The 26,462-nt window shown below is 26.4% G+C and overlaps 1 protein-coding gene across 1 annotated transcript; it reads left to right on the top strand.

Annotated features, from left to right (window-relative positions):
* Window positions 1-871: 871 nt before the first annotated feature.
* On the top strand, window positions 872-8,315 carry Phum_PHUM532120 (uncharacterized protein; the record flags this gene model as incomplete). Its single annotated transcript, XM_002431461.1, has 11 exons — window positions 872-1,153; window positions 1,411-1,580; window positions 1,664-1,764; window positions 6,246-6,383; window positions 6,559-6,642; window positions 6,712-6,903; window positions 7,213-7,276; window positions 7,361-7,536; window positions 7,616-7,854; window positions 7,999-8,101; window positions 8,182-8,315. The coding sequence occupies 11 exons, from the start codon at window positions 872-874 to the stop codon at window positions 8,313-8,315; spliced, it is 1,683 nt and encodes a 560-aa protein (XP_002431506.1).
* Between the last annotated feature and the right edge of the window lie 18,147 nt (window positions 8,316-26,462).

Here is a 26,462-nt window from a genome sequence, read left to right as displayed (position 1 = left end):
TTTAATAAGTTTTAATAATTTAAAAACCGTTTTATTATTTATCGTTTTAGTACGAAAATTTTCCGTTAGGTACCGACACGTGATTGTTGTTATATTTCTAAACAATACGTTTTGTTAAATTGAGATACTACTGTATTGTGGCGGATGCTGTTCATCACATTTCAAAAAAAATTAATTCTTTTATTAATTAATTATTTTTTTTAATAACTTGTTCACGAAATTATTATTATTATTATTATAAGCCTTGAGAAAAAAAAAATTTGACATGACGAAAATGATATTTTTAAACAATTTAACCGGGTAAACTAATTAATTTTTTTATTTTATTTAATGAGGATCTATTTAATATTATAATAAAACTTTCCCCGTTACTTTCCCCTTTTTTCTTTTTGAATTAATAAACGACTTTTTTGATCTACTTTTACTTTTTTATTATTAATAATAAAAACATTTTTTAACAATTATTACGAAATAATTTCATCAAAAAAAAAAAGAAGCGTAATAATTGTTTTTTATTAAATTTTTTAATTTTTAATCGAGAAAAACTAAAAAAACGTGAGAAAAACGGGAGGAAAACGGGAGGAAAAAAGTTTCCAGATAAAAAGCAAAAAATATTAAAAGGTAAAAACCTTAAAATGTAATTTTTAAATCAAAAGATAATGAAAAAAAAAAAAAAATTTTTTTTGCGCAAGTCTGACGTGTATTGATTCCTTTTCTATTTAAAGTGGGGGGGGAGAAGGGGCGAAAAAGAAAAATATACGAGTTGTAGTGTTAACGAATCGGACGGACTATTAAAAAAATGTTATCATAAAATAGTAAAAGTAAAAATCGAATAAAAAAAAAAAAGGAAAAGAATTTTCCAATAGGAAAAATGTTAAATTTAAATGTTATTCTATTAATTTTTTCAATTGTTTCAAATGCAAAATCTGTCGGGGATAGAGAAAATGGTTTCGAAAACAGGAAAAGATTTGATATGGGTACGGAAACCTGTATTGAAAATTTCGATATACATATTGATAAAATAATAAGAACCCAAGATTCAAGAGCCATGGGTGCTAAATATTTAAACGAAGCCGATGTTAACGGAAGAGAAGATTGTATGAAATTATGTTGTGAAACATCACTCTGTGATGTTTTCGTCATGGAACAAAAGGTAATTTTTTTTTTTTACTAAAAAAAAACTTCCTGAAATGTTATTACAATTAATGTTATCATTCCAGTTACCATTCTTATCACCTTACCAAAAACGACAAGGTTTCATAACCATGTTTTTCCATCGTAAAATTTTCCAAAAGAAAAAAATTTTATCCAGGACGTGTTTCCATATAAATTCCTTATCAGAAATTTGATTCGATGACGTCAAATTAATCAAATGAAACTCGATATAATAAACTTTTTTTTTATTTTTAGGTTCCAGGAAGTTGTTATTTATTTCACTGCGGTTCTCCAGAAGATTTTAAATGTAAATTTACACAACATAAAAATTACACGAGCGCTGTTTTGGCATTTAACACTCGAATCGGTGATATCGAAAATCGAATGAAATTAACAAAACACGAAGAAGAACTTACAATGCTCAGGTAATTATTTATTTATTTATTATTATTATTATTATTAAACGTTTTACACACACAATGTGCCCGTGTTTTTTTTTTTTTTAAAGGAAATTATATCCTTCAATCGATTCGACGACGACAGCATCACCTTTGACAACAAAAGTGCCTACAGTTTCAGGTGGAAAAGAAAAACAAAATCACAGTTCCAGTAAGTAGTAATATCTTTTATGATTTATGATTGAGTGGTTACGTATTTGATAATTCGTGTAAACCGATTCCATTCTATGTATGGAAAACCGAGTTATGAAATACCCACGTAAAAAATAATAATAATAATAAATTTGGAAAAAAACTACAAACGATTCCGTGTAACAAAAATCGACCTTGCTTGCTTGCTTGCTTTGTTTGTCTTATCAAATTAATTTCTTAACATCATGAGAATTCGTTTCTATTACTTTTACGTGAAATTTACTAATTATTATTATTATAATTATGGTTTAATTATTATTATTACGTAAACTGATAAGAAATACTTTTTTTTATCTTTAAAATTTTGGAAAAAAAAAATGACAAAAAGAAAATTTTTTCCCATAAAAAACCCGCATACGAATCGTTCACGTAACATGTGAAATTTATTATTTTTCCTTTAAATTGTTGTTTGTTCGAATTTACATTGAATACAAAACAAAACAAAAACAATCACAACAACAACCCATAAATTTCCCTTAAAATTAATTATTATTTATTATTATTATTTTGACTTCGTTTTTATATTTTCTCATCCCTTCCACCTTCTTCCCCCCTATCAATAATTATTATTATTATTTTAAATAAAAGTCGACACGTGATAAAATCAAACGACGACGAGGACGTTATCGATAACGCGTTTTATTTTATTTTTTAATCAAACAAACAAACACACTCCGGAAATTTTTTTTTTTTTTTTTACCTGTAACTTTTCTTTTTTTTTTTCTATTTACACGATAAATTTTTTTAAAAACTGTAATTTGAGTAATAAAAAAAGTAATTTAAAATTAAATGATATAAATTTATCAAAAACCAAAAAAAAAATTACGGTAATAAAAAAAAAAAAAATTCGCATAGAAAAATTACACGCGAATCGTTTTTAAAACATTTTTTTAAATATTTTTTTCAATTATTATTATTATTTACAGGTGCGTGTGCGTGCGTGCGTGTGCGTAAAACGAGATCTCGATAATTCAAGTTTCGCGTTATCGAATTCATTTCAAATTTGGTATTAAAAAAAAAAAAAGTTCAACCTTGAACAACAACATAAGCATGAGTGGTATCGACGAAAACCGCCGAAATTAGAGAAAGTTTTAATTATGAATAAAAAAAACGACGACGCCGCCTACAAAACAGGTGTCGAGTTAATGCGTAAAACGGCCTCCCCTCCCCCAAAAAAAACTTTTTTTCGGATACTCATTTTCTGTGAAATCAATAATAATAATAATAATCATTATCTGGTTTAATATTTTTAAGAAACGTGTTAATAAATTAACATTAATAATAATTTTTTTTTTTTTTTTACCAAATGCAAATCGTAAACATAAACTCGTGTTTGTATTTTATTATTATTATTATTATTATTATTATTATTATTTCATTCATTTATTATTATTATTATTATTTTACGATTTCCTGTTTATTATTATTATTTTTTTTTTATTTCTCATATAATCCTTACGAAACATTCTTTTTTTAAAATAAATCTCCCCGTTTTTTTTTTTTTTTCGATTGTTTGCGTTTGTTGAGTGAGAATATTAATAAAAAAAAAACTGGGCCACGAAAAATAATTATTATTATTTTTGTTTGTTTGTTTGTTTGTTTGTTTGTTGAGTACTAAAAAAATTTATTCGAGTTTTTTAATAAGGGGTTTGTAAAATGTCACCAACGAGTGATTTGATACACTTAAAAACAATTTTTGTTATCGTTCGTTTATTAATTTTTATTAATTAATTTTATTTAATTAATCTATAATAAAAAAAATTACGAGTAATTTAAAAGTAATAAGTTTAAAAAAAAACCAGAGTAATAATTATTAGGAGCGAATTAAGGAAAAGAAAGTTTGGAATAAGTATAGTAATACTAAATGACCTTCGGTTGTCACTTTCATTAATTGCAAATTTTGCCCCCCTTTTTTTTTTTAATTCATCTCTTTCACTTTATTATTTGTTAAAAACTCAAAAGTAATTAATTTTAATACGCACGCACGCACACGCACACGCATACACGCACACACACGCACGAAACCGTGAATAAGAAAAAAAAAAAAAAAAAAAAATTTAACGTTACCTTGATATTGGAAGCCAATGATGGATTATTTGTACATTTTGTAAAAGTTGTTAAATCCCTGTTGCTGCTGGAACTTGTCCATGAGAATAATGGAGGCCTTCTAAGTTTCGACGTCATTTTAATAATAATAATAATAATATAATTTTCCTTTCAGATCGAATCTTCAAAATTAACTGAAAAAAAAAAATAGATTTTTTTTTTTGAATTATAAAACTGAAATTTTCGATTGTTTTTTTTTTTTTTAACGAAAAGAGAGAGGGAGGGGGAGGAGAAGGGGGAGGAGGAGGGGGAGTTAAGAAAACACGTAACACCGAAAAAAAAAAAAATTTCAATTTAAAAAGAACAAAGAAAATCATTTCTAAATGAAAATACCGTTAAAAAAAAAAAAAAATTTTTTTTTTTTAATTTAAACGTGGAAATAAGTAGTAATTTGGCGTTCGACTAGGATTTTTTTTTTTAACTTGGTGTCGGTGATGGTGTTGAGTTGGTGCCATCAAAGTACCCGGGAAAAGTAAAACGATTTATAAATTATTATTATTATTATCATCATCATAATTTTTTTTATTCGACTATAAATCACTAATGAACGTTTATTATGCCAACTTAATGATGATCGTTATCATTATCGTTATTATTACTATTATTACTATTATCATCATTATTATTACTATTTCGGGTCATTAGTTAATGAATCAATTAATAATTAACAGAAAAAAGAGAAAAAGAAATTATTATCATTATTATTAATACACTTTCTAAATTTTTTTTTTTTTTTTAAATTTCAATAACTGTTCATTAATCATTCGGTCGATTAACGTCAAAAATTTTTTTTTTACTCTTAAAAATTAATTATTTAAATAAATACATGAAAATATTATTATTATTATTATTATTATTATCATTATCGTTATTTATGCGTTTGATTAATTCTATGTTATCACTAAAAGAAAATAATAAAACTGATAATAATCGAATCGTTTGATTTTTTTTTTGGGTGGAAAACAAAAGATATTTTCCGGATATTCGCATACATAAAAAAAAATTTAAAAATACAAAAGAATTTTCGACGTGTAATTAGAAAAGACAAAAAACAAAAAACTAAAATTCACTTACGGTAAACGTATATATACTGTTATTACTGCATTTATTAAAAAAAAAAATTTTTTTTTTCTTTTCTCTTTTTCACAAATTTTAAAATTTCAAAATTTTCCCGCCGATATTAATCGAATACGATAGTCGAGACTTGCCACAACCGATTTCAACAATCGAATGATTTTGATTTTTGCCAAACGAGAACGAGTTAACAAGGAGATGAAGAAAAAAAAAAATTTGGAATTCTAACGAGAATACTTTAATAAGTATAAATAAATTGCAAACCATAATCTTCTTTAGGTACGTTATACATAGGACCGTAATAAGGATACTTCGCCGTTGTTTCTTTTTATTACGGTGAAAAAAAAAAAAAAAAAAAAAAAACAAAAAATTAAAAACTTTGACTTAATGTTAATGTTCGTGGTACTAGTAGTATAGAATTACATCGAATCGATAAATCGAAAAGGTCGTTCGTATATTTTAAATAAATGAGGGCAAATTATAAGAGAGTGAGTGCGTGCGTGCGTGTGCGAGCGTGTGATCATTTAATAAAAGAAAATCACGAAGAAAAAATAAAAAAAATAAAATGGCGTTTCTTGTTAGAAAAATTTTGAACTTGATTTTTTTTTTTTGTTGACCTTGAAAATATTTCAAAAAATATTCCCTCCTTTTTATTATTAATAATTTATTTTACGTATCATTATTATTATTATTATTATTACGTCACGTTCGTGAAAATAGAAAGAAATTATTAAAAAAAAGAACAAACAAACAAGAGTAGAAGAAGATGAAGAAGAAGAAGAAGAAGAAGAAGACGTTCTTACATCCGAACCATGAAATGAGTACCGTTAACCAAGGCCAAATGCTATGCCTTGGGCTAAACGTTCAAGAGTTCAACTTTCATTAGACTCTTTCCATTTTTTTTTTTTTTTTTTTTGCATTTCCTGAACTTTTTTTTGTTTTGTTTTCTGAACACAACAATAATTCAACTACGTGTGAGACTTTGTTTTAAAATTAAATTTAAATCAATAATTTCGAGAAAACAAATCGATTGAATTTTTTTCGATAATGTTTCCTATATATAGGTAAAATGGTAGGTGGTAAAATTGTTGGATTTTTTTTTTAAATAATTTTTTTACCAGAAATATTTTTTACCTCCATAATTTTCTCCTCCTTTTTCTTTTTTTTGGAAACAAATAAAAACTGGAAAAGTTGTTGTTGTTGTGCGATTAAAAAAAATGAAATGATTTCTAATTTTTTTTTTTTTTTGGTTCTTTCCAGAGAGTTCATGCAGTAGGTACCAATTTGAATGTCGAGGAAGTGGTGAATGTATAGCAATTTATAACGCATGTGATGGAATTCCACAATGTAATGACGGGAGTGATGAAGGTCCAGAATTAGATTGTCCAACCATATCAGGTACGTATTAACAAAATAATAATAATAATGTTAAAATGATATAAAATAAATAAACGAAAAATTTTTATAGGCGTGTCTCATCCGAAAACGTTTCACGATCAACTAAAAAATTTAAAAATATCAAATGAAAATTCACAAAATTTTGTTAAAACAATCGAAACAACAACCGCTCCAGAACCCGTTCAACAAATTAAAGACACCATTTTGAAAGGAAAATTAATTCCAGAACAGCAAACATCTTTAAAATATTTTCCATTCGGTACGTAATTATTTTTACACGTTCCTGCACTCCAATTTTAACTTCAAACTAAAAAAAAAATTTTCGCAGGTTATCCGCAGCAAGTTGAACAACAACAACAACAGCAGCAGCAACAGCAGGGGCAAAACGTTGAAACAAATCGTCAAAAAATCGATACGATTCAACAGCAAATTCCAAATCAGCCGAGATATTATGGAAGAGAAGGTGAAATGGTTCAATATCCAATCAATAACGTTCAATGGCAAGGATATCAACCTCGACGTCAAGGTATATTATAATTTTTATATAAATTTAATTCCATGCGTATACGCATGCGTTTTTTATAATTATTACCTTTCCTGGAATTTTTTTTTGGACAATGAACCAAAAAAAAAACGCAAGCGTTTTAATTATGTTATTTACCTCGTGATTATGTCGTTTTATTATACAGTTATCTTACGGGAAATTATTATTATTTTTTTTTTTGTTAAAATTTAAATAATAAATAATTAAATAATAATAATAATGAGTTTAAGTTTACTTAGTACTTAATAATAATAATAATAATAAGGTAATTATTTTTTTTTGTAGACGAAAGCGGATACGTTGCGAACCGTAAAGGAAGTTCAGCGTTTACTCCGGAAAATTCAGAAAGGTAAGAATCATTTTTTTTTTTGTAATTTTTCCGCTTTAAAAAAAAAATTGTTTGTTTGTTTGTTTGTTTGTTCCGTTAATTTAGTCAACTACCGGCACCTTACGGAAATGATATGAGTCGTACGGAATACATGAAATATGGCGGAGCATCGTCTGCTAATAACAATTACTACAGCGGATCCGGTCCTATTTATTATCCTGGACAAAATAATTGGATGCAAAGAGTTCCTCCTCCTCCGCCACCTCCTCCACCTCCACACGGTAAGCATGGAGTGTGTTGACATTTTCCTTTTTTTGTCTGTTTACTGGAAATTTCCAAAATAATTTTTTTCGATTGTAGCCGTGGATGATATTCAACAGAGACCGATTATTTCGTTATACGGAAACGGAATGCAATCGGGTTCGATACAATCCGATTATTATTATGAAGATCCACAACTTAAAGGAAGATATCCTCAGGGATCACTGGAATTGTCCAGACTACGAAATTCTGAAAATTTTCAACAGAAAAATTATCAATCTATAATCCCAATGAATAAATCACCGATTTTGGATGATGAATCTAAAAAAAAAGATTCCGTGAAAAAAACTCTGGATAATTTATCACCTACTTTATTGACGACAAATAAAATTCATTCTACTGCCACGACGACGACGAAGACGAGAACGATGACAACGACGACGACTACGACAACACTGACTCCAGTAACCTTTCGAAAAGAGGATACTAGAATAGCAGAACATTTAAGAATGATTCAAAACGATATGAAAGAAATTGATGGAGTCAACGAAAGGCCGAGTGGTGCTATATTATCATTAACTTTAGGTTTGTGCTATTATTATTATTATTATCATCACTTTTTTCTTTCGGCTAACGTTTCTCGTTTTATCTTAAAAAATTTTCAGGTATGTGCATAACTGCGATTATGATAACATTAGTCGGATGCCGATTGAGAGTCGTAAGAAAAAGAATGAGACGTAATGGAAAATCTCCATTTGCTCACGATGCTGATTTTTTAGTCAACGGAATGTATTTGTAAGGTCAATATAAAACCTACATATATTTATAAATAAAGCCTTGATTCGGCCCTGAATCAATTTTTTTTTACTCTTTTATACTAGAATTAAATAATAATATTAATAAAATTAATTAATTTAGTTACGAAAACCGAATTTTAAAAAAAATCTCGTTGTTAATTATTGCCTAAATTTTTTTGCGTTTTTTTTTTTCGATATACATAAATTTTATTATTATTATTTTTATTATAATTTATTATTTATTATTATTTATTATTATTATTTAATATTATTATTATTATTATTTGATTTTATTTAATTTATTGATTAATAAATAAATTATTAATTTTTTTTTATGTAATTAAAAAAAATAATCAGACTGAATCGAAAAAGGGATTACGTAAAAAAAAGGAAAAAAAATTTCAAATCCAACAAACAAACGAATTCGTTTTTTAACGATAATAATAATAAAATCGATACGCATAATTTTTATTTATTAAATTATATATTAATAAATTTATTTATGTTTAATTAATAATAATAATAATAATTTTTTTTTCGTTTTTAGTTTTTTGCGTAGTCGTCGTCGGGGAAGAAAAAAAAAATTTCTAGAAGTTTTTCTATTATTTTGTTGTATAACAAAATTTTTTTTTGAAAAAATTATTTTTCTTAAACTGTCAAAAAATCTGTCAAAAGTTAAGGAAGGAAGGAAGGAGGGTGGAGTGGGGAGAGGGAGGAGGGAAGGGGAGAAAAAAACTAGAAAACTAAAAAGTGCTAAAAACTTCTTTTTATTTTTTTTTTAGCTGGAAGCAAGCAAAATGACTTGAGTTGATAAAACAAAGTTTTTTTTTTTTTTTTTTTACTGATAATAGACATAACATAAGACCATTTTATAATCTTTCTTATGAAGTTTAAAATATCTATTAAGCCCTTAAGCCATTTCCTGTTTCTTAATATTTCTTTAAAAAATTTATTTATTTATGAAAATGTCCAAAAAAAAAAAAATTTTCAAAATTTCAACTGGAAAATTCTTTTTCCAGTACAAAAAAAAATTTACTTATTATTTATTTAATGACATGAATTTTTTACAAATAAATAATTTAAATTTTTAATCATTGAAATACAAAAATTAAAATAATAATAATAATTATTTAAGTTTCTCTTCTCCAAAAATTTCTCCAGTAATTAAAACCGAAAAACTTTTTTTTTTTTCTTCATATAAACTTAAAGTCAACATTTTATCATCCTTAAGGTAAGAAAAAAATGAAAATGTTTGCGTTGTAAATTAAAAAAAACTCAGGTGCTTTCGATCATTCATTAGTTTTTTTTTTTTAAAAAAAAAAGGAAAAATTTAATTTTCTTAAAAACTCATCGCTTTCAACTCTCTTATCAGTAACAAGGTAAATGCGAGAGAGAGAGAGAGAGAGAGAGAGAGAGAAATGGAAAAAAAGAGAAAGAAAGAGATAGAAGAAAAAAAAAACGTCATTTTATTTTACTGCCTTTTTTCTTTTTTTTCTAATTAAAAATAAAAGTTAAATTTTTTTTTCTTTTTCCTGTCGTGACGAACCTTGAGAGAGAGAGAAAGAATAAAAACAATCTAATGGAATTATTTTTTTAAAGATGGCGACGGTGGAAAAAAGGGAAATGAAAATTTATATAAAAAGGATGTTTGTGAAAGGTTTATAAGGTATATTTTCCTTTAATATAAAATAAATATCAGGCCGCAATGATGGCACGCGCAGAGGCACACGAAGGAATCGTTCAATACTCATCATATATACAATTTTACGAGAAATTACTTTCTCATGATGATGATGATGATGATGATTATGACGTCATCATCGTTTTCAACATTTTATTATAAACGAAAAATTATCGTAATAAAAGTTTTTTTTAATCTAATCACGGTTGAAAAGCTATAATAATTAATAATTAATAAATTTTTTTTTGGGTGAAAAAATTTAAAAAATTGAGTGAAAATTTTTATAATAATAATAATAATAATAATAATAATAATGATGATGATGATGATGATAGGAAAAAAATTCACGTTGTGTCCAGCCTAGCATAAAAGTTTTTATTACGTTTTTTTTTTTTTTATGTAATCGTTGAGCCATATATTATATTTTACGAAATATTAATAAGTAATTTTTTTTTTTCAGGTATTATTACAGGATTTAAAAAGAAGAGAAGAAGAAATAATTAATATCATTATTAAAATTTAATGTATTTTATAAAAACTTTTCTTTTTTTTACGCGGTTTTTTTTTTTTTTTTTTTTTTTTTTTTTTTGAAGGAAGACATTTTGTAAAAAAATTTTCACCGTTAGGAAAAATCGTTAAATGAAATAATTGGCTTAATAGGAAAAAAAAAACTTTTATGAAAAAAAAAAGAAAAAATGTCTTCAAGTCTTTTCATAACATAAAACGCATCGAAAATTTTTTTTTTTTTAAAAAAAAAAATTTTCTCCAGAGGACGGTAAGTGTAAAAATACCTGACTAAAAAAAAAAAAAAAAAAAAAAAAAAAAAAGGAAAAAAGGTTTCATTTTTTTTTTTTCATTCTCACATCAATCCGTTAAAAAAAAAAAAAATGAGAAAAACCTTGAATTGTTTTTTTTTTAGCCCTCAAAATTATTCTCCGGAGGGGCGTTAAACCTTTTTTCCTTCCCATTTTTTTTTCCTTTTTTTTCTTTTTTCTTCCTTTTTTTTCTTTTTTCTTACTTTTTTTTCTGTACGTTCGTACTACTTTATTTATTCGTCAAAAAGTCAAAACGTAATTTAAAATTATTTTTATTTAACTAACGATTAATAAATACGTTACCCGATTGTTCAATCAATCAGTCAATCAATCATTCCTATGATTGACGAATGAATTTAAAAAAAAAAAAAAAACGGAAAAATAATTTTGAAAATAATTTTTCTCTTTTGTTTTTTTTTTCTTACGATTTTTTTTTTAAAGTAATTCAAACCATGAAAAAAATTTTTTTTTATTTTTTTCCTTTGACAGACATCAAAAGGAAAATTATTAAATTTTTTCCTTTGAGTAATTTTAGTTTCGAATATTGATATAACGTGACCTAAAAAATATTCTCATTTGAAAATTTCAAATTCCTTTTTTTTTCATTTATAGTTTTCCCGCCTTTCCCTCCTCCCAATTCCTCTAGAATTTTTTTTTCTTTTCTCAACGCATTAGAAAAACGTTTTTCCTTTATACAATTAATTAATTTTAATTTTCCTTTCGTTTCAGTATATCATAAACCATAGCCGTCGGCCAACAAACCAGATGTTCATTCAAAACGGAAAAGTGGTGTAAACTGATCGAAGTATCCGTGCCGGCAGAAAAAAACACGAGACAGCCAAAGAAGCAGACAAAAAGCTGAAGTACAGAAATTTAGAAATTGAAATAGCCAGATTGTGGAGAACGAAAACAGAAACTATTCCGGTCATAGTGGGAGCACTGGGAGCCATGCCATTGTAATTCGATCGACCGAAGCAAATAATTTTTCCTGAAGATTTATTTTATTAATTTACTGATTTTTTTTAAAAATAATAATAATAAAAATTACGCATTAAAAAAAAAATAAAAGAAAAAAAATTTGATGTAGTATAAATTGTAAAATATTTATAACTTAAACTTTATAATAAATAAATGTATTAAAAATCAAATTTTTATCTATTTATTGATTTATTAAATATAAAATCTCCGTACACCTCCATTCCCTTATAATTGGTTGATACGTTTTAACGTATTTTGCGATTAAATACCAAAAAAAGTAAACAAAAACAATAACAATGCCAAAAACGTAAACAAAAACAATAACAACACCGAAAAACGTAAACAAAAACAATAACAAACCAAAAAAAAAAAAAATTCAACACCAAAAAAAAAAAAAAAAAAAAATCAACACCGAAAAATGTAAACAAAAACAATAACAAAACCGAAAAATGTAAACAAAAACAATAACAACGCCGAAAAACGTAAACAAAAACAATAACAAACCAAAAAAAAAAAAAAATTCAACATCAAAAAAAAAAAAAAAAAAAATCAACACCGAAAAATGTAAACAAAAACAATAACAAAACCGAAAAATGTAAACAAAAACAATAACAACGCCAAAAAACGTAAACAAAAAAAAATTTTTTATTTCGTTAGAAATTTTCCCGATTTTTTTAAGGAATCGGGTAGAAACCTGGGATAAATGCTTAAAAACCCCGAAAATAAGAGCCTTTTTGTGTTTAAGAGTGACCATAATAATAAATTTATATATAAAAATGAAAAATTCATTGCGTCTCCAACCAAATTAAATTAAATTTTTTTCCATCGTTTTTTTTGAATTTTTTTTGGGAGGGGGTAGGGGAGTAGAGGGGTTTCGAGTTAACACAAAAAGAGTGAGGGGAAAAGTGTGCAACAATTTAAAAAACAATAAATAAATTTATTAAAAAACGCATTCGTAATTCTCACATCAGTATATCAAAAATTCTAGCCGTCGGCCAACAAACCGGATGTCATCCTGAGGTATAAAACGGAAAAGTGATGTAAATTGATTGAAGTATCCGTGCCGGCAGAAAAAAACACGAGACAGCCAAAGAAGCAGACAAAAATCTGAAATATAGAAATTTGGAAATTGAAATAGCAAGGTTGTGGGGAACGAAAACAGAAACTATTCCGGTCATCGTGGAAGCACTGGGAGCCATGCCATTGTGATTCGATCGATCGAAGCAAATAATTTTTCCTGAAAATTTATTTTATTAATTTACTAATTTTTTTTAAAAATAATAATAATAATAAAAATTACGGATTAAAAAAAAATAAAAGAAAAAAAATTTGATATAGTATAAATTGTAATGTATTTATAACTTAAACTTTATAATAAATAAATGTATTAAAAATCAATTTTTTATTTATTTATTGATTTATTAAGTATAAAATCTCCATACACCTGATTTTAAATGACACCTTCATTTTCTTAAAATTGGTTAACACATTTTAACGTATTTTGCGATTAAAAGTATCAAAAATACTCGTGATTGGTGAATTTAAAGTATAAAAACCACACCTCCATTTTCACTCGTGATTTGAAAAAAAAAAAATTAAACCTCTTCATTCTTATGTTTTTCTGATACACCATAACAAATTTTCGCATTAAAAATTTTTATTTCACACCTCCTTATTCTTATGTTTTTCTGATACATCTTATCGTATTTTACCATGCAAAATTGTTGTAAAAAATTAAAATTTTGTATTTTATTTTACGCCTCCATTTTCTTACGATTGGTTGATACATTTTAACTTATTTTACCGTATTAAAAATTGTTTTAAAAAATTAAAATTTTGTATCTTGTTTTACACCTTGATTTTCACTCGTGATTGGTTAATTTAAAGTAAAAAAACTAAACCTTTTCATTCTTATATTTTTCTGATACATCTTAACGTATTTTACCATATTTTTAGTGTAAAATTTTAAGATTAGAAAAATTTATAACTGCTTTAAGATTACTTAAGTTTATAGGTAAAGAATTGTAATTTTTACATTGTGTGCATAAATTAAGTATTGAAATTTTTTTTTTATTAGGTATATATAAAAATTCACATCTAAAGATAATGATGACTGATTCATAATTGAAATTAATAGAACAAAATAAATACAGAACCAAAAGACAAATATTGCTTTATTTTCGACCTGAGTCAGCTCTTGACAAGGTTATGAATCTCACTTTTTTTTCTGTTCCGGGCCACTCCACAGATGACAGTCACTGGAGTCCAGTTGAGGAGATAACTCGTTTCCATCGAACTGTTGTGATGTCGTAGGTTATAACTAGACGAAACCTATTCATCAGGCATGCAGCAGCATCACTGATATTCAGGCATTTATTCCTTAGGGATCGGCAGGTAGAAACCTGGAATAAATGTTGAAAAACATTAAGACAAATTTTCGTGACCATGAGTGAAAATAATAATAATAATGAGAAAAATACGAACATGTAGTACTACGCATGACTTAATTTTGATTTTTTTCTTTTTTTTACTCAATAATAATTATTATTATCTTTTTTGTTTTGTTTTGTTTTTTTTTCCCCGTATTTTGAAAAGAATGATGTTTTATATATACATCTTGCAACAATAATAAATATTTTATGTTTTGATTTAAACGAAAAAAAAAAAACAGAAGGAAATCCTCTTCGCGTGCGGTTAATTTACTTCTTTTTTTTTCTTTTATTTTAAATAAATTAGTGTATATATATGTATATATTTTTTTACGTATTATTTTTTGTTGTTGTTGTTGTCGTTGTCGTCGTCGTTATAATTATCTTGTTGTTGTTTAGCCTTCGACTCTTTTTTTGTCGTCTGCTTTGATTTAAAATCTTCGTGACATAAATAAACACAACGTAATTGAAATCGTTTTTTTTTTTTGTCGTTGTTATTCTCGTTGTTAATACGTTACCCAACACTTTATCATTATTATTATTAATTTATGCCCTTCCACCTCTTTCTCTCTCTCCCCTCCCCTTCTCTCGTCAAATAAAAATTTTTTTTTTTCGTTTATTCAAATTTTAAGTGAAATCATAAAACGATAATTTAAATTTACGACGGCCCAACTTGTGACTAACGATTAACATAACAATTATTATTATTATCTAAAAAAAAAATTTGTTTCTACCCCTTCCCTCTACCCTTCCTCCTTCTATTCCGAACATAAATAATAATAATAATAATAATAGTATAGAAGATATCAATTAAAAAAAGAAAAAAAATGTTAAAGTTTTCACAAAACTTAATAGAAGAAAATTTAATAGATTGACCTTTGGTAAAAAAAAGTTAAAAATGAATGATAAAAATGATAATAATAATTAAAGGGATGCGAAATATTATAATTCGATAAATCGTAAAAATAATTACATTAAAATAACAATAGTTTTCAATTAATTATAATTAACGATTTAAAAACGTAAAACCGTCGTCAAATCGTAATTTAATATTGTTTTATAAAAGAAACAACGGCTACCACTCTTCACTTACGACAATAGTAAATGTTTTATAGGAAAACCCAAGGGTCACCCAAGGGCCACTTATCCAGAGCCGGGAACAAAAACTTTCAATTTCTTCAGTTGAATTAAATAAAGCAAATTTCCCACGTCCCACGTCAATGTTTAATTAATATTAAATAATTAATTACACTATTAAAAATTTTCGAACGAAATGTCGGATAGTGTTAAAAAAAGAAATAAAAAAATCGTCGTGTAATTAGAAAATTTTTAAATCTTCGTTTTTTAAAAAAAAAAAAAAAAGTTGAAATCGTGAATTTTAACGTTAATCTCGTAAGAATCGATATGAAGGGTAAAAAAAAAAAAAGTTTTTCCCGGAGTTATTCGGGTGTGTGTTGATTAAAAAGCCATTATAACTTTTTTTTTTTTTTTAAATTTTCCCACTTAAAAGGCTTTCGATTGTTTTTTAATCTTTACCCGTCCGAGTTTTTCTGAGCCTACATGCGAAATCGTACGAGTGGAACAAATTTCAAACCTTTTTTTTTTTACCTCGCCATTTTTTTTTTTTTTTTTCGATAAAACCGGCAAAAAGATTTTTTTATAAAATTGTATTTTTAAAAGAGAGAGAGATAGATAGATAAGAAAACATTTATTTAAGTCGATATTGAAAAATTAAGAGTTCAAAGGTAAGTAAAATACGGTCGATGTTGGCACTACGTAAAAACGGTCGTCCCAAAACAATTAATTATAATTAGTAAAGGTTTTTTCTTTTTTTTCGGGGGGAAAAGGGGGGAAAAGGAAGATGAAGTTAATTTAATTTTTGGTAAATTTTCTTTATTGCACTATCCGGACTTTAATTATTTACCCTTTCAAATTGGACCCTTAACGTTGTTGTTGTTGTTTGATTTGTTTTTTTAAAAATGTTTTGGAATTTTTTTTTTTTTTTTTGTTAAAAGAACAAAGTTTGACCTAAAGGTGTTAATATGTTTTTGACATTTCGTATTCACCTTTTACATAAGGTTTGTTTTCCCCTTCTCCCTTTCCCCCTCTCTCTTTTTTTCATTCCAGAAAAATAGTTTTTTTTTTTCCAGTTCCTATAGTAATAATAATGATTTTTATTTTTTTTATATTATCTTTAACTTTTGAATTTTATAGATAAACTTTCTGGACAAAAGGTCTTCTTTGCTGATTACACACACCCTCTCTCTCTTGCTCTCCTTCCCTCTTTCTCTCTCTTTCTTTATATTACTTGTTAAAGTTTCATTATTTCACGTTTCATCTAGTTATTAAACTTTATCTTTTCCAACTATTCTACTTTCTTCTTATTCTTCTTCTGCAGTAGTGAACTTAGTTAACGACGACTTCTTATTTTTTATTTTTATTTTTTGTTTTTATAGAAAACTAAAGATTTACGTTACTAGGAGTGATAACGGGTTACTAACTAACCTTAAACCATGGTAACTGCCACTTAAAACTTGTTTTTGAAACACACTGAAAGAAAAGTTTAACCCAACGATATCGTCTCTCTCTCTTTCTCTCTCTCTCACTCTCTTTTTGCTCCTTTGTATACATATATAAATATATATAGATGTATTCTAAAGTTTTTATTATGGATAAATAAAATAAAAGATGGCGAATGTTTTAGTTTGAAATCTAAGAAAGTTTTGTTTAAACTTTACAACCTTGAACGTTTCTTTTTTTTTCGGGAAGGAGAGAGGGAGGGGAATGGTAGGCATAAAGAGGAGGGGATGAGGGAACTTCATAGAAAATTTTCATCGATAGTTTTTCCCGAATTCCCGGTCGGAAAATTCGATTCGATTTCGCGAAAATTTTCTTTAAAAAAAACTTTTTCAAAAAAAAAAAATAATAATAATAATAATAATAAAAAAGAAATTCGAAAAACCGATTTTATTATTCGATTAATAATAATAATAATAGTTTGAAAGTTTTTTTTTTTTTTCGTTTTTCGACACGAACGCGCACGCACACGCACACACACACGCGGATCTGAAGAAAAAAAAATAAAAAAGAAAAATCGAACGCACTTGCTTGTCTCTTACAAACACATATTAAATTGATATATTGTTTTGCAACTTTCCCTTTGTTATCAATTATTTTCCCTTCGTATTATTATCATTATTATTATTATTATTATTATTATTATAACAGTAAGTTTTTACTTTAACAAAAGCGTGAAAGAAAATTTTTTTTTATAAAGCGTTGAAAAACCGGTTGGAAGCTTTTGCCGCCCACAGTTTTACGAATAAAAGAATTATTTTCATCAAATTTTTTTTCCCGCCATTTTTATTCAAAAAACAAAACAAAAGCAGAAGAAAATTTTTTATTTAAAATTTTTTTCATCAAACGTTTATTTATTTATATTTTATTAACATTTTTACGCATATAAAAACGCATTCGAAAAACAAAAATTAAAACGTTTTTCTTTTTTTTTTAATTTAAATATAAAACGGAATAACTTATTTTGGGTATAATTATTTTTTCAAAATAATAATAATAATGATGATGATGATGATAATAATGATAATGAATTAGTTGCAAAAAAAAAAAAAATTAAAAGCGGGGGAAAAAAAACTGGAAGTAAAAACTGTTAGAAAAAAAAAAAAAGAAAGTAAAACTGTTTAAGGAAATAATTCACAGGCGCGTAAATTCTCACCCTTGGAAACAAATTACCCTTAGAATAAATTAATAAAAATATAATAATAATAATAATAATAATAATAATGATAATAATAATAAAAATAAAATAAAATAAATAAATTTTGTAAATAAAGCGCGTTTAACGCGTAAAAGCAGGCATTTTGGAGAAAAGAATGAAAGAAAGAAAGAGTGAGAGAGTTAGGGGAGGGGGGAAAGGAGTGGTGATACGGGAAGAGAAAGAGAAAGAGAGAGAGAAAGATGTTAAATTAGAGCGTTGGTGAGGAAGATAAAAAAAAAAAAATTTAGAGGGACCCAAAGGAAAAGTTTTGAATTTTAATTTTTAAAAAAAAAAAAAAATTTTTTTCTCCCTCTCTCACTCTCTCTTTCTCTCTGTTTCTCTCTCTCTCCCAGAACACACAAAAAAAAAAGAAAAAATTGCTTTCATTTTCAAATTTAAGATTTTCTAATTACTTTTTTTTTTCCTTCTTCCCATGAGTCAAATACATTTAACGGTTTTTTTTTCTTCGTCTTCTTTTTCTCCTTAAATAGAAGAACCGCCCTTATCAAGTTCGTTTTATTTTTTTTTTCAAGCTTCCCATCTAAAATTGTTTATTTTTTTAATGAAAAAACAAAATAAATAAATAAGTAAACGAATGAATGAATGAATGAATGAATGAATAAAAACAAAACGAAAAAAAATCTCAAAGGGTAAAATGGAGGAGAAACAAATTTTTCAAGCTTGATTTTAACCACCCTCGCCCTCTCCCCCTCACCCCACACTCCTGCCCCATACACGTCCCCTCGGTTCTTTTTTACTGCGCACCACCCTCCCTTTTGATTCACCCCCTTTTCATCATTCCTTAACAAATAAAAAAAAAAAAACATCTTTGTCTTATCAAAAGTCGTTTCGTCGTCAATTTTTTTTTTTTTTGTTTTTTTTTTTTTTCACCATAAAATAAATAAAACTTTTTACTTTTCTCTCTCTTTTTCTTTGTCTCTCTCTCTCTTTCTTTTTTTTTACTTAATGCTTATTCATCCCTTTTTACGATTCCGTTCTTTTAATTTTTTTTTGTTTCCCCTTTTCGCGCCAAAGCTTCCTTAAACTGCATAATTAATAAACGTAAAAAAATATGGTAAGGAAAGATTTGTATCATCAGATGCTGCTTCCAGATATTTTTTCATTTTACCCACGATCCGCCATTTTCCCTTTCTCCTTCTCTCTCCTCTCTCCTGCCCTCTTTTCCCCTCATTACCACCACGAGCAGCCTTTATCAGCCACCCTTTGTTTGTTTCTAATTCACCTTTTATACCCTCACAAACAAAACAAAACAAAAAAAAAAATTCAAAACTCAAAAAACTTTTTTTTTCTGTTTTTGTTTTTGTAATCATATTGTTTAGAAAAAAAAAAAAAACGTTTGTTAATAATAATAAATTTTTTATTTTTTTTTGCTCATTATATTATCTATATTATTATAATATTATATAATATAAATTTTACAAAAAAATTGTTAATAAAAAATAAATAAATAAATAAATGAACAAACTTTGTTTTGTTTTGTTTTTGTTTTCACGATTCGGGACTTGATTTTATAATGTTCGTTTTGTTTTTATAAAAGTCTTTTGATATTGACCCAAAGTTCTTCGCGATTACCCCTCAACAAACTGGAAAAAGAGAGCGAGAGAGGGGGAGAGGGAGGGGGAAGAGACTGGGAGAGAGAGAGAGAGAGATAGCAGCAGATGTTGGAAAATTTATTGAAATTAATTTTAACTGGAAAAGTGATTAAATGTGAAACGGTTACTAAAACATTTGGTTCGTTTTTTAGCACGAATATGAAATTTTAACCCTCCAGGGCGGCAGGTCGAAAAAGAGAGAAAGAGACAGAGAGAGAGAGAGAGTGTGAGAGAGAGAGAGGCGCACAGAGAGAAAAAGACCCTTTGATAATTTATAACTGGACTTCTTTATATTCTTATACTTTTTAATAATCTTAAAAAATTATTTAAAACATTAATAATGATAATAATAAGAACTACTACAACGACGACGACGACGATGACAATGATAATAATAATAATAATAATAATAATAATAATAATAATAATAATAATAATAATAATAATAATAATAATAATATATTTAATTAACTTTTTCACGGATTGTTCACAATTTTTTTACGGTTATTACGTATGGTTTGCCCATTTTTATTACACATCGTTTTAATATTTAAAAACCCCCTCCCAGATCGATGCTTCTGCTGCCACGTTTTATAAACGTCCCCCCCCCTTATTATTATCGTTTTTTTTAATAAAACATTAAAAACGATCGTTTTGAGTTTTTTATATTTTCGCCAAAAAAAAAGTAACCGTAGTTAATTCTTATTAAATTTATTATTATATCAGACGCCATTTTTAAATATTAAAAAATGTTTTTTTTTTGAAGACGTTGAGGGAGGTCGGGGGGGGGGTGTATGTGTACATAACACTTATAAAAAGATGGTAAGTAAAAAAAAAACGATTATAAACGTTTAAATATAGATAAATTAATGTTTTCAAATTCACGTTTTTTTTTTTTTTTATTATGTTAGAAAGTAAACGTTTTTATCTCCAAAAAAAAAAAAAAAATGAATTCATAAAATTTATTTATGAATTATGAATCGATATTTAGTCAATTTTTTTTTTTTTTTCATATCTTTCGCGTTCAGGTTTTCCAAACTTATTGTTTGTTATGCAAAAAATAAAATAAATAAAAAAAGAAAATTTCCAATAAGATTTTTCATATTTTTTTTTTTGGCGGGGGTTTTTTTTTTTAACCCTTTAGTGCTTTTTCCCTACCCCCCAACTCCACCCTCTCCCTTCTTCGCACACGTACAATCATGTACATACGTATTAAATTATAAAAAAAAAAAAAAAAATGTTAAAACGATTCTCAATTTTTGTAAGTTGTGATAAGAGAGTATAAAAAAAATATATATATATTTTTTTTTTTATTTTTCCCGCCCTTTTTTTTCCCTGTCACTTCCCGTCCCGACTGTCAACTTCCTTCCGCTTTCGTCCGCACTCTAAAAATTAAATTTTTAACGTTTTATCAGTTTTTTTTTTTTTTTTTTTAAGAAACCGTCTGGAGAAATGAGGCTTTAGAAAAAAAAAATAAAAAAATAAAATAAAAATAAGAAAAAAATGAAGAAAAGGAAAAGAAAAAAAATCTAAGAGAGAGGGGAGGAAAGGGAGGGGAAGGAAGTGGAAGGGGAAGGGGCGCAATGGTGGTAAAAAGAACGTCGGAGATGGTGTTATATAAAACGGATGGGAGTAAGGTGTCAGGAGCGAAAGTTTTGAAACAATTTTACTCCGCAACCGGCTTTTGTTTTAAAATCACGCATAATTTAAAAAAAAAAAAAAAAAAAGAAAAAAGAAAATTTTTAATTCAAATTTACAAAAGGGGGGAGGGGAGGAGTAAGGAAAGAGGAGCGAGAGTGGGGGGCGGGGAGCGGCGAGAAAAAAAAAAAAAGAAAAATTCTTTTTCATTTCCTTCTGAAATTTCAAACGATTAAAATTCTGTTTTCTTTTCCCTTTACCTCCTCTCCCTCCTCCTTTTCTACCTCCCCCCTCAACCTCCTCCTGCACATTTTTTTTTTCTTATTTTGGCACGTCTGAACTTTTTTTTTTTGTTCTCGATTCGTTATTAAATTGATTCGAGCATTAGCATTTAACATTTTGAATTCATTAGCGAAAAAAAAAAAAAAAAATTTTTTTTTTTTTTATTACGCGACACATATAAATTTGAATTTTTTTTTTTCTTATTGAATGATTTCGATTTTATTTATTTATTTATTTTTTTTTTTTTATTCTCGTAAAAATTTTTTATTTCTAAATCCAACATGGATTTTCTTCCTTTTCAACTTTTTTTTTGAGACGAAAATAATTTATTAAAATTAAAATGAATTTTCATTGGCATTGAATCATTTATGCCCCCCTCCCCATATTTTCAATATAAATTTTTTTTTTCGATATTATCGATTCCCCGATCCTTCGATTCGATTTATTTCAAATTATTTTTTTTTTACATGTAAATAAACATCGAATTCGGTAATTAATTTCTTCCATTTCCTCGTTTCCCCCTCCCCCCAATAATAAAAATTATTATTATTATTATTATTATTATTATTATTATTATTATTATTATTATTATTATATTTTTCTGATTGTGTATTATTTGTTGTAAAAAAAAAAATATTGAAAAATTGATAAAAAAATAATATTATGAAAGGAAAAATATGCTAGTAAGAGGATAAAAAAAAAAGGAAAAATAATAATAATGAATATAATATTAGGTCGATAATAAATAAAGAGAGAGAGAGAGAGAGAGAGATTTGATAGAAATGCAACTAAGCTTTGGAGATTCGAAAGACTTTTGAACAATATAAAGTTACAAAAAGGCTTGAGACGAGATATATTCCATCCTTTTTTTCTTCCAAAAAAAAATCATTTTCCGAAAAGGAAATAAGGGATAAACTTTTTTTTTTTGGTGGATGGGAGGGGAGGGAAGGGGGGAAGAAGGAGTAGGGACTTATTTAATCCTCATGTTTATGCTCTCCATATATATATATAAATACAGGCTTTCAATCTGTGCTCCTGCCACTTTTTTTTCTTTTTCGAGCCCTGAATTAAGGGAACTTGAAAATTTGACGCAATAAAAAAAAAACTTTTTTACGTACCCTTTTTTCTCACCCCGCGTCCTACCCCACGGCCTACACCACGGACATCCCCCCACACATTTTTTCTTTTTTCTTTCTTTTTAAGGGTCATTTGCGTACATACGCGCGATCATCCATCAAGATTTTTTTTTTCTTTTTTTTTTGACGTTTTTTTTAAGGATTTTGATGAATTTGTTGTTGTTGTTTTTTTTCTCAAATAGTTTTACATTTTAAGTTTTTAAAAATAATTCGGATATTTATAAAAAAAAAATTAAAACAAACGCAGCATTAACAACAAACAACAAAAAAAAAAGGTTTTTTAACTTACTGAATAATAAAAATAAAAACGACGGCATCCTTCCCTCCCCTACCCTCCTCTCTCCCCTCCCCAGCAAAACAAAAAAAAAAAAAGAAAATTATTTTTATATTTTTTTTTTCCTCGTGCATACATACATGTGCGTCCAAGTGTGTGTGTGTGCGTGCGTGTCCTAATATATAAATATATATATATTGCGGTTAGAGTAGCCATCTGCGTAAATAACAATCAAATTACCCCAAGCTGGTGGTATGTATATTTATATTTTTTTATTACGAAAGCTAACAACAACAACTACAAACAACATTCAGACAATTTTTCAAGTAAAAAATGCGGTTTCGACCTCCTGTTCAATTTAAAAAAAAAAAAGGGACAAAATATATAATATATACAAACATATTTTTTTTTATATTATCATCATCATCATCATCATCATTATTATTATTATTATCATTATTATTAAATATTTTTATTAACTTTAACTTATTACGCATTTTGCCTTTTGTATAAATAAATAAAAATTTATTTATTCCGACGAAAACGTTTAATAAATTTTTATAAAAAAGAAAAACGCTTTTTAACGTTTAATTTTAAATTTTGTTTTGCGTGAGTGCGTGCGTATTATTATTATTATTATTATTATTATTATTATTATTATTATTATTATTATTATTATTATTATTATTATTATTATTATTACATGCATAAAAAAGTTATTAAATTAAAATTAACAAATTTTATTGTATTTAATAAATTCGTAAATAAGCGTCGTGTGTTTGTTTTTTTTCACGCATAAACGTCACCGTATGCTCGAAGCGGGTAGTTTTCTCTCTCTCTCTCTCTTTTAAAACAAGGATGGAATCAAGGGAGGAGAAAAAAGAAAAGAAAACTATTGTCTCGTGCGTTTTAAGTTTTTTTTTTTTTTTTCATTACGGCTAATGTTCTTTACGGTTCAATTCACATCAAAGGTTTTTCTTTTCCTCCCCCACGATGATGATTTTTACAATTTTTTTCCCTTTTTTTTTTCTTCATTTATTTTTCTAAGTTTACTTTGAATTTCCCCCAACCCCTCCCTCTCCTCCCCCTTTTTCCCAACCGATTTTATTTTTTTTGTGAAAAAAAAATTTCTTTAAACTCTACCAACTTTGAAAAATTTTTTTCATTTCAGAACTTTTTAATTATTTTTTTTTTTCATTTTTTATTATTTCATTTCATTTCTTTTCTTTTCTTTTTCTTTTTTTTTTTTTCCTTTTTTTAATGCATTTTATTCATTTTCTTTCTTTTCCTTTTTTTATATTCGATTCATCGCAGTAGATTATGATTTTTCGCATTAAAAAAAAAAAAAACTTTTAATACGTCACTCAAATCGATCTTGTTATTATTATTAATTTATGATTTTTTTTTTTTTTTTTTTGCGATTAACCTTCTTTCCTTCCCCTAGATTTTTAATAATAATGATGATGGGAGGGAGAGGGGAGAGAAAAAGCTGATATAAAAAAAACGTTTCGAAAACTTTCCGCAGAAAGAAAATTTTTTAACTTTTTTAAATGAAATTTATATAAAAAAAAAAAAAAAGTAAAATTTTTATTATGTCATATATTTTAAAATTATATGTAAAAAAAAGTAACATTTAAACCTTTCAACTTTTTTTTTTTTTTTTTTTTTATAACAATTATTATTATTATTTAAATAATTTAAAATTAAATAAAAAAAAAAAAAAAGGAAAGAAAAAAGGTTGAAAACGCAATTTAAAAAAAAAAAAAAACTTTTTAATTTTTTTCTTTATTGCAAAAAAAAAAAAGTTGAAAGCTGAACTTAAATTGATTTAATGGTGACGGATGGATTAATTCTTTACAAACTTTAAACAAAAAGAAAAAAAAGCAGAAGAAAAATTTACCTTATGAAAACTCATTTAAAAAGTTAAATAATAACTCTTGAAGAGTAAACTAAAACAATTATTAAAGTGTTTTCGGTTTTTTCTTTCCTTACGTAATTATTCTAATTATGCGAAAAAAGAAAAATTATTATTATTATTATTAAATTTTTTTGGTCGGAAGGGAGGGGAAAAGGTCCTAAAAGGTTTTACATTTGTTAAAAAAGTCGCTGCCATATTGTATTTCGATTTGCGACCGGTTAAAGGTTTTACCACAAAAAAAAAAATATGAAATTGATATCAATCAATTGAAAAAAGAAAAAAAAAATCACTTTCGACCAAAAATTGAAATCGGTTCTTTTTTACTTCCTTCCGCCCCGCCCCTCCCTCGTCTACCCTCGATTTTTCCAACCCTAATCCACCCGATTCCAACCTCCCAAAAAAAAAAACGATCAATCAAATGTAGAGAGAAAAAAAAACTTTAAGAAATAGTAGTCACATTGGCAAAAAAAAAAAAAAATCGAACGATATTTAAAAAAAAAAGACGTGGCAATAGAAAATATATAAATAAAATGAAGTATATTGAATTAAAACGTGTGAGAGAGAGAGAGAGAGAGAGAAAAGAAAAGATTAAAAAGAAAAATTCATCTGAATTTTAATTGTAAAAATCTCGACTTAAAAATATTGAATTAAATTTCGAATGGAGATTTTAAATTAAATTGGGGAGTTAAATAGGTTTTCTTCCGGTTTTCTATTTCATCAAATTTTCCTTCCCCCCCCCCGGAAAAAAAAAAATATTAAATTCCATCCATCCATCCATCTACATCCATCCTCTCTCTCACTCTCTCACTCTTTCAACTCTTACACAACGATTGATAATACAAATATATTTTCCATTACCCCCCCCCCACCTTTCCCTTCTCGTTAAACTTTCACTACGTACATATATTACGTTAAATATTATTTATTACCATTTAATAATAATAATAATAATATATTTAAATAATAATAATAATAAATGTTCTCTAACGTTCGAATTTATAAATTAAATCTCAAAAATATAATTTTAATTTTTCCCCCTTTTCCTCTCTCTTTCTCTCCCTCTCTACTCAATTCTCATTTTTTTTTTAATTAAATATTTATTAAAAATTATTATTATTATTGTAATAAACGTTTCCTCTATATCATCATCATTATTATTATTATTAATCGCATACGTAATTAATTATTGTTATATTTTAACCACGATATGGTAAAAATTAACGCGGAATTTACGGTCTACGCGGTAATTAATATATAATATTTTAATAATAATAATAATGATGATGATGATGATTTTAAACTCAATTGTCGAATTAATGACGAAATAAATGAATAAATAAATAATTTATGAAAAATAATGGCTGAAAAATAATAAAAAAAAATTTTTACACTTACTTTAAGTAAAAAAAAAAATTCTTATACTTACCTTAAGTAGAAAAGAAAAAGATGAATGAATGAATGACGTCATAGGATTTCTTCACGCCTAGAAATGCACATATGTATGTATTTTTCTTTTTTTGTCGTGGCACGTGTTAAAAAAATCGACGTTTTTAAAAATTTTTTTGTCCTCGTCATCGTCGTCGTTGTCGTTGTCGTTATTGTCGTCGTCG

This window comes from Pediculus humanus, genomic scaffold, assembly GCF_000006295.1.
Source record: "Pediculus humanus corporis 1103172108288 genomic scaffold, whole genome shotgun sequence".
NCBI lineage: Eukaryota > Metazoa > Arthropoda > Insecta > Psocodea > Pediculidae > Pediculus > Pediculus humanus.
Note: the sequence above shows the minus strand (reverse complement) of the source record. Positions and strands in the feature narration are given on the sequence as shown.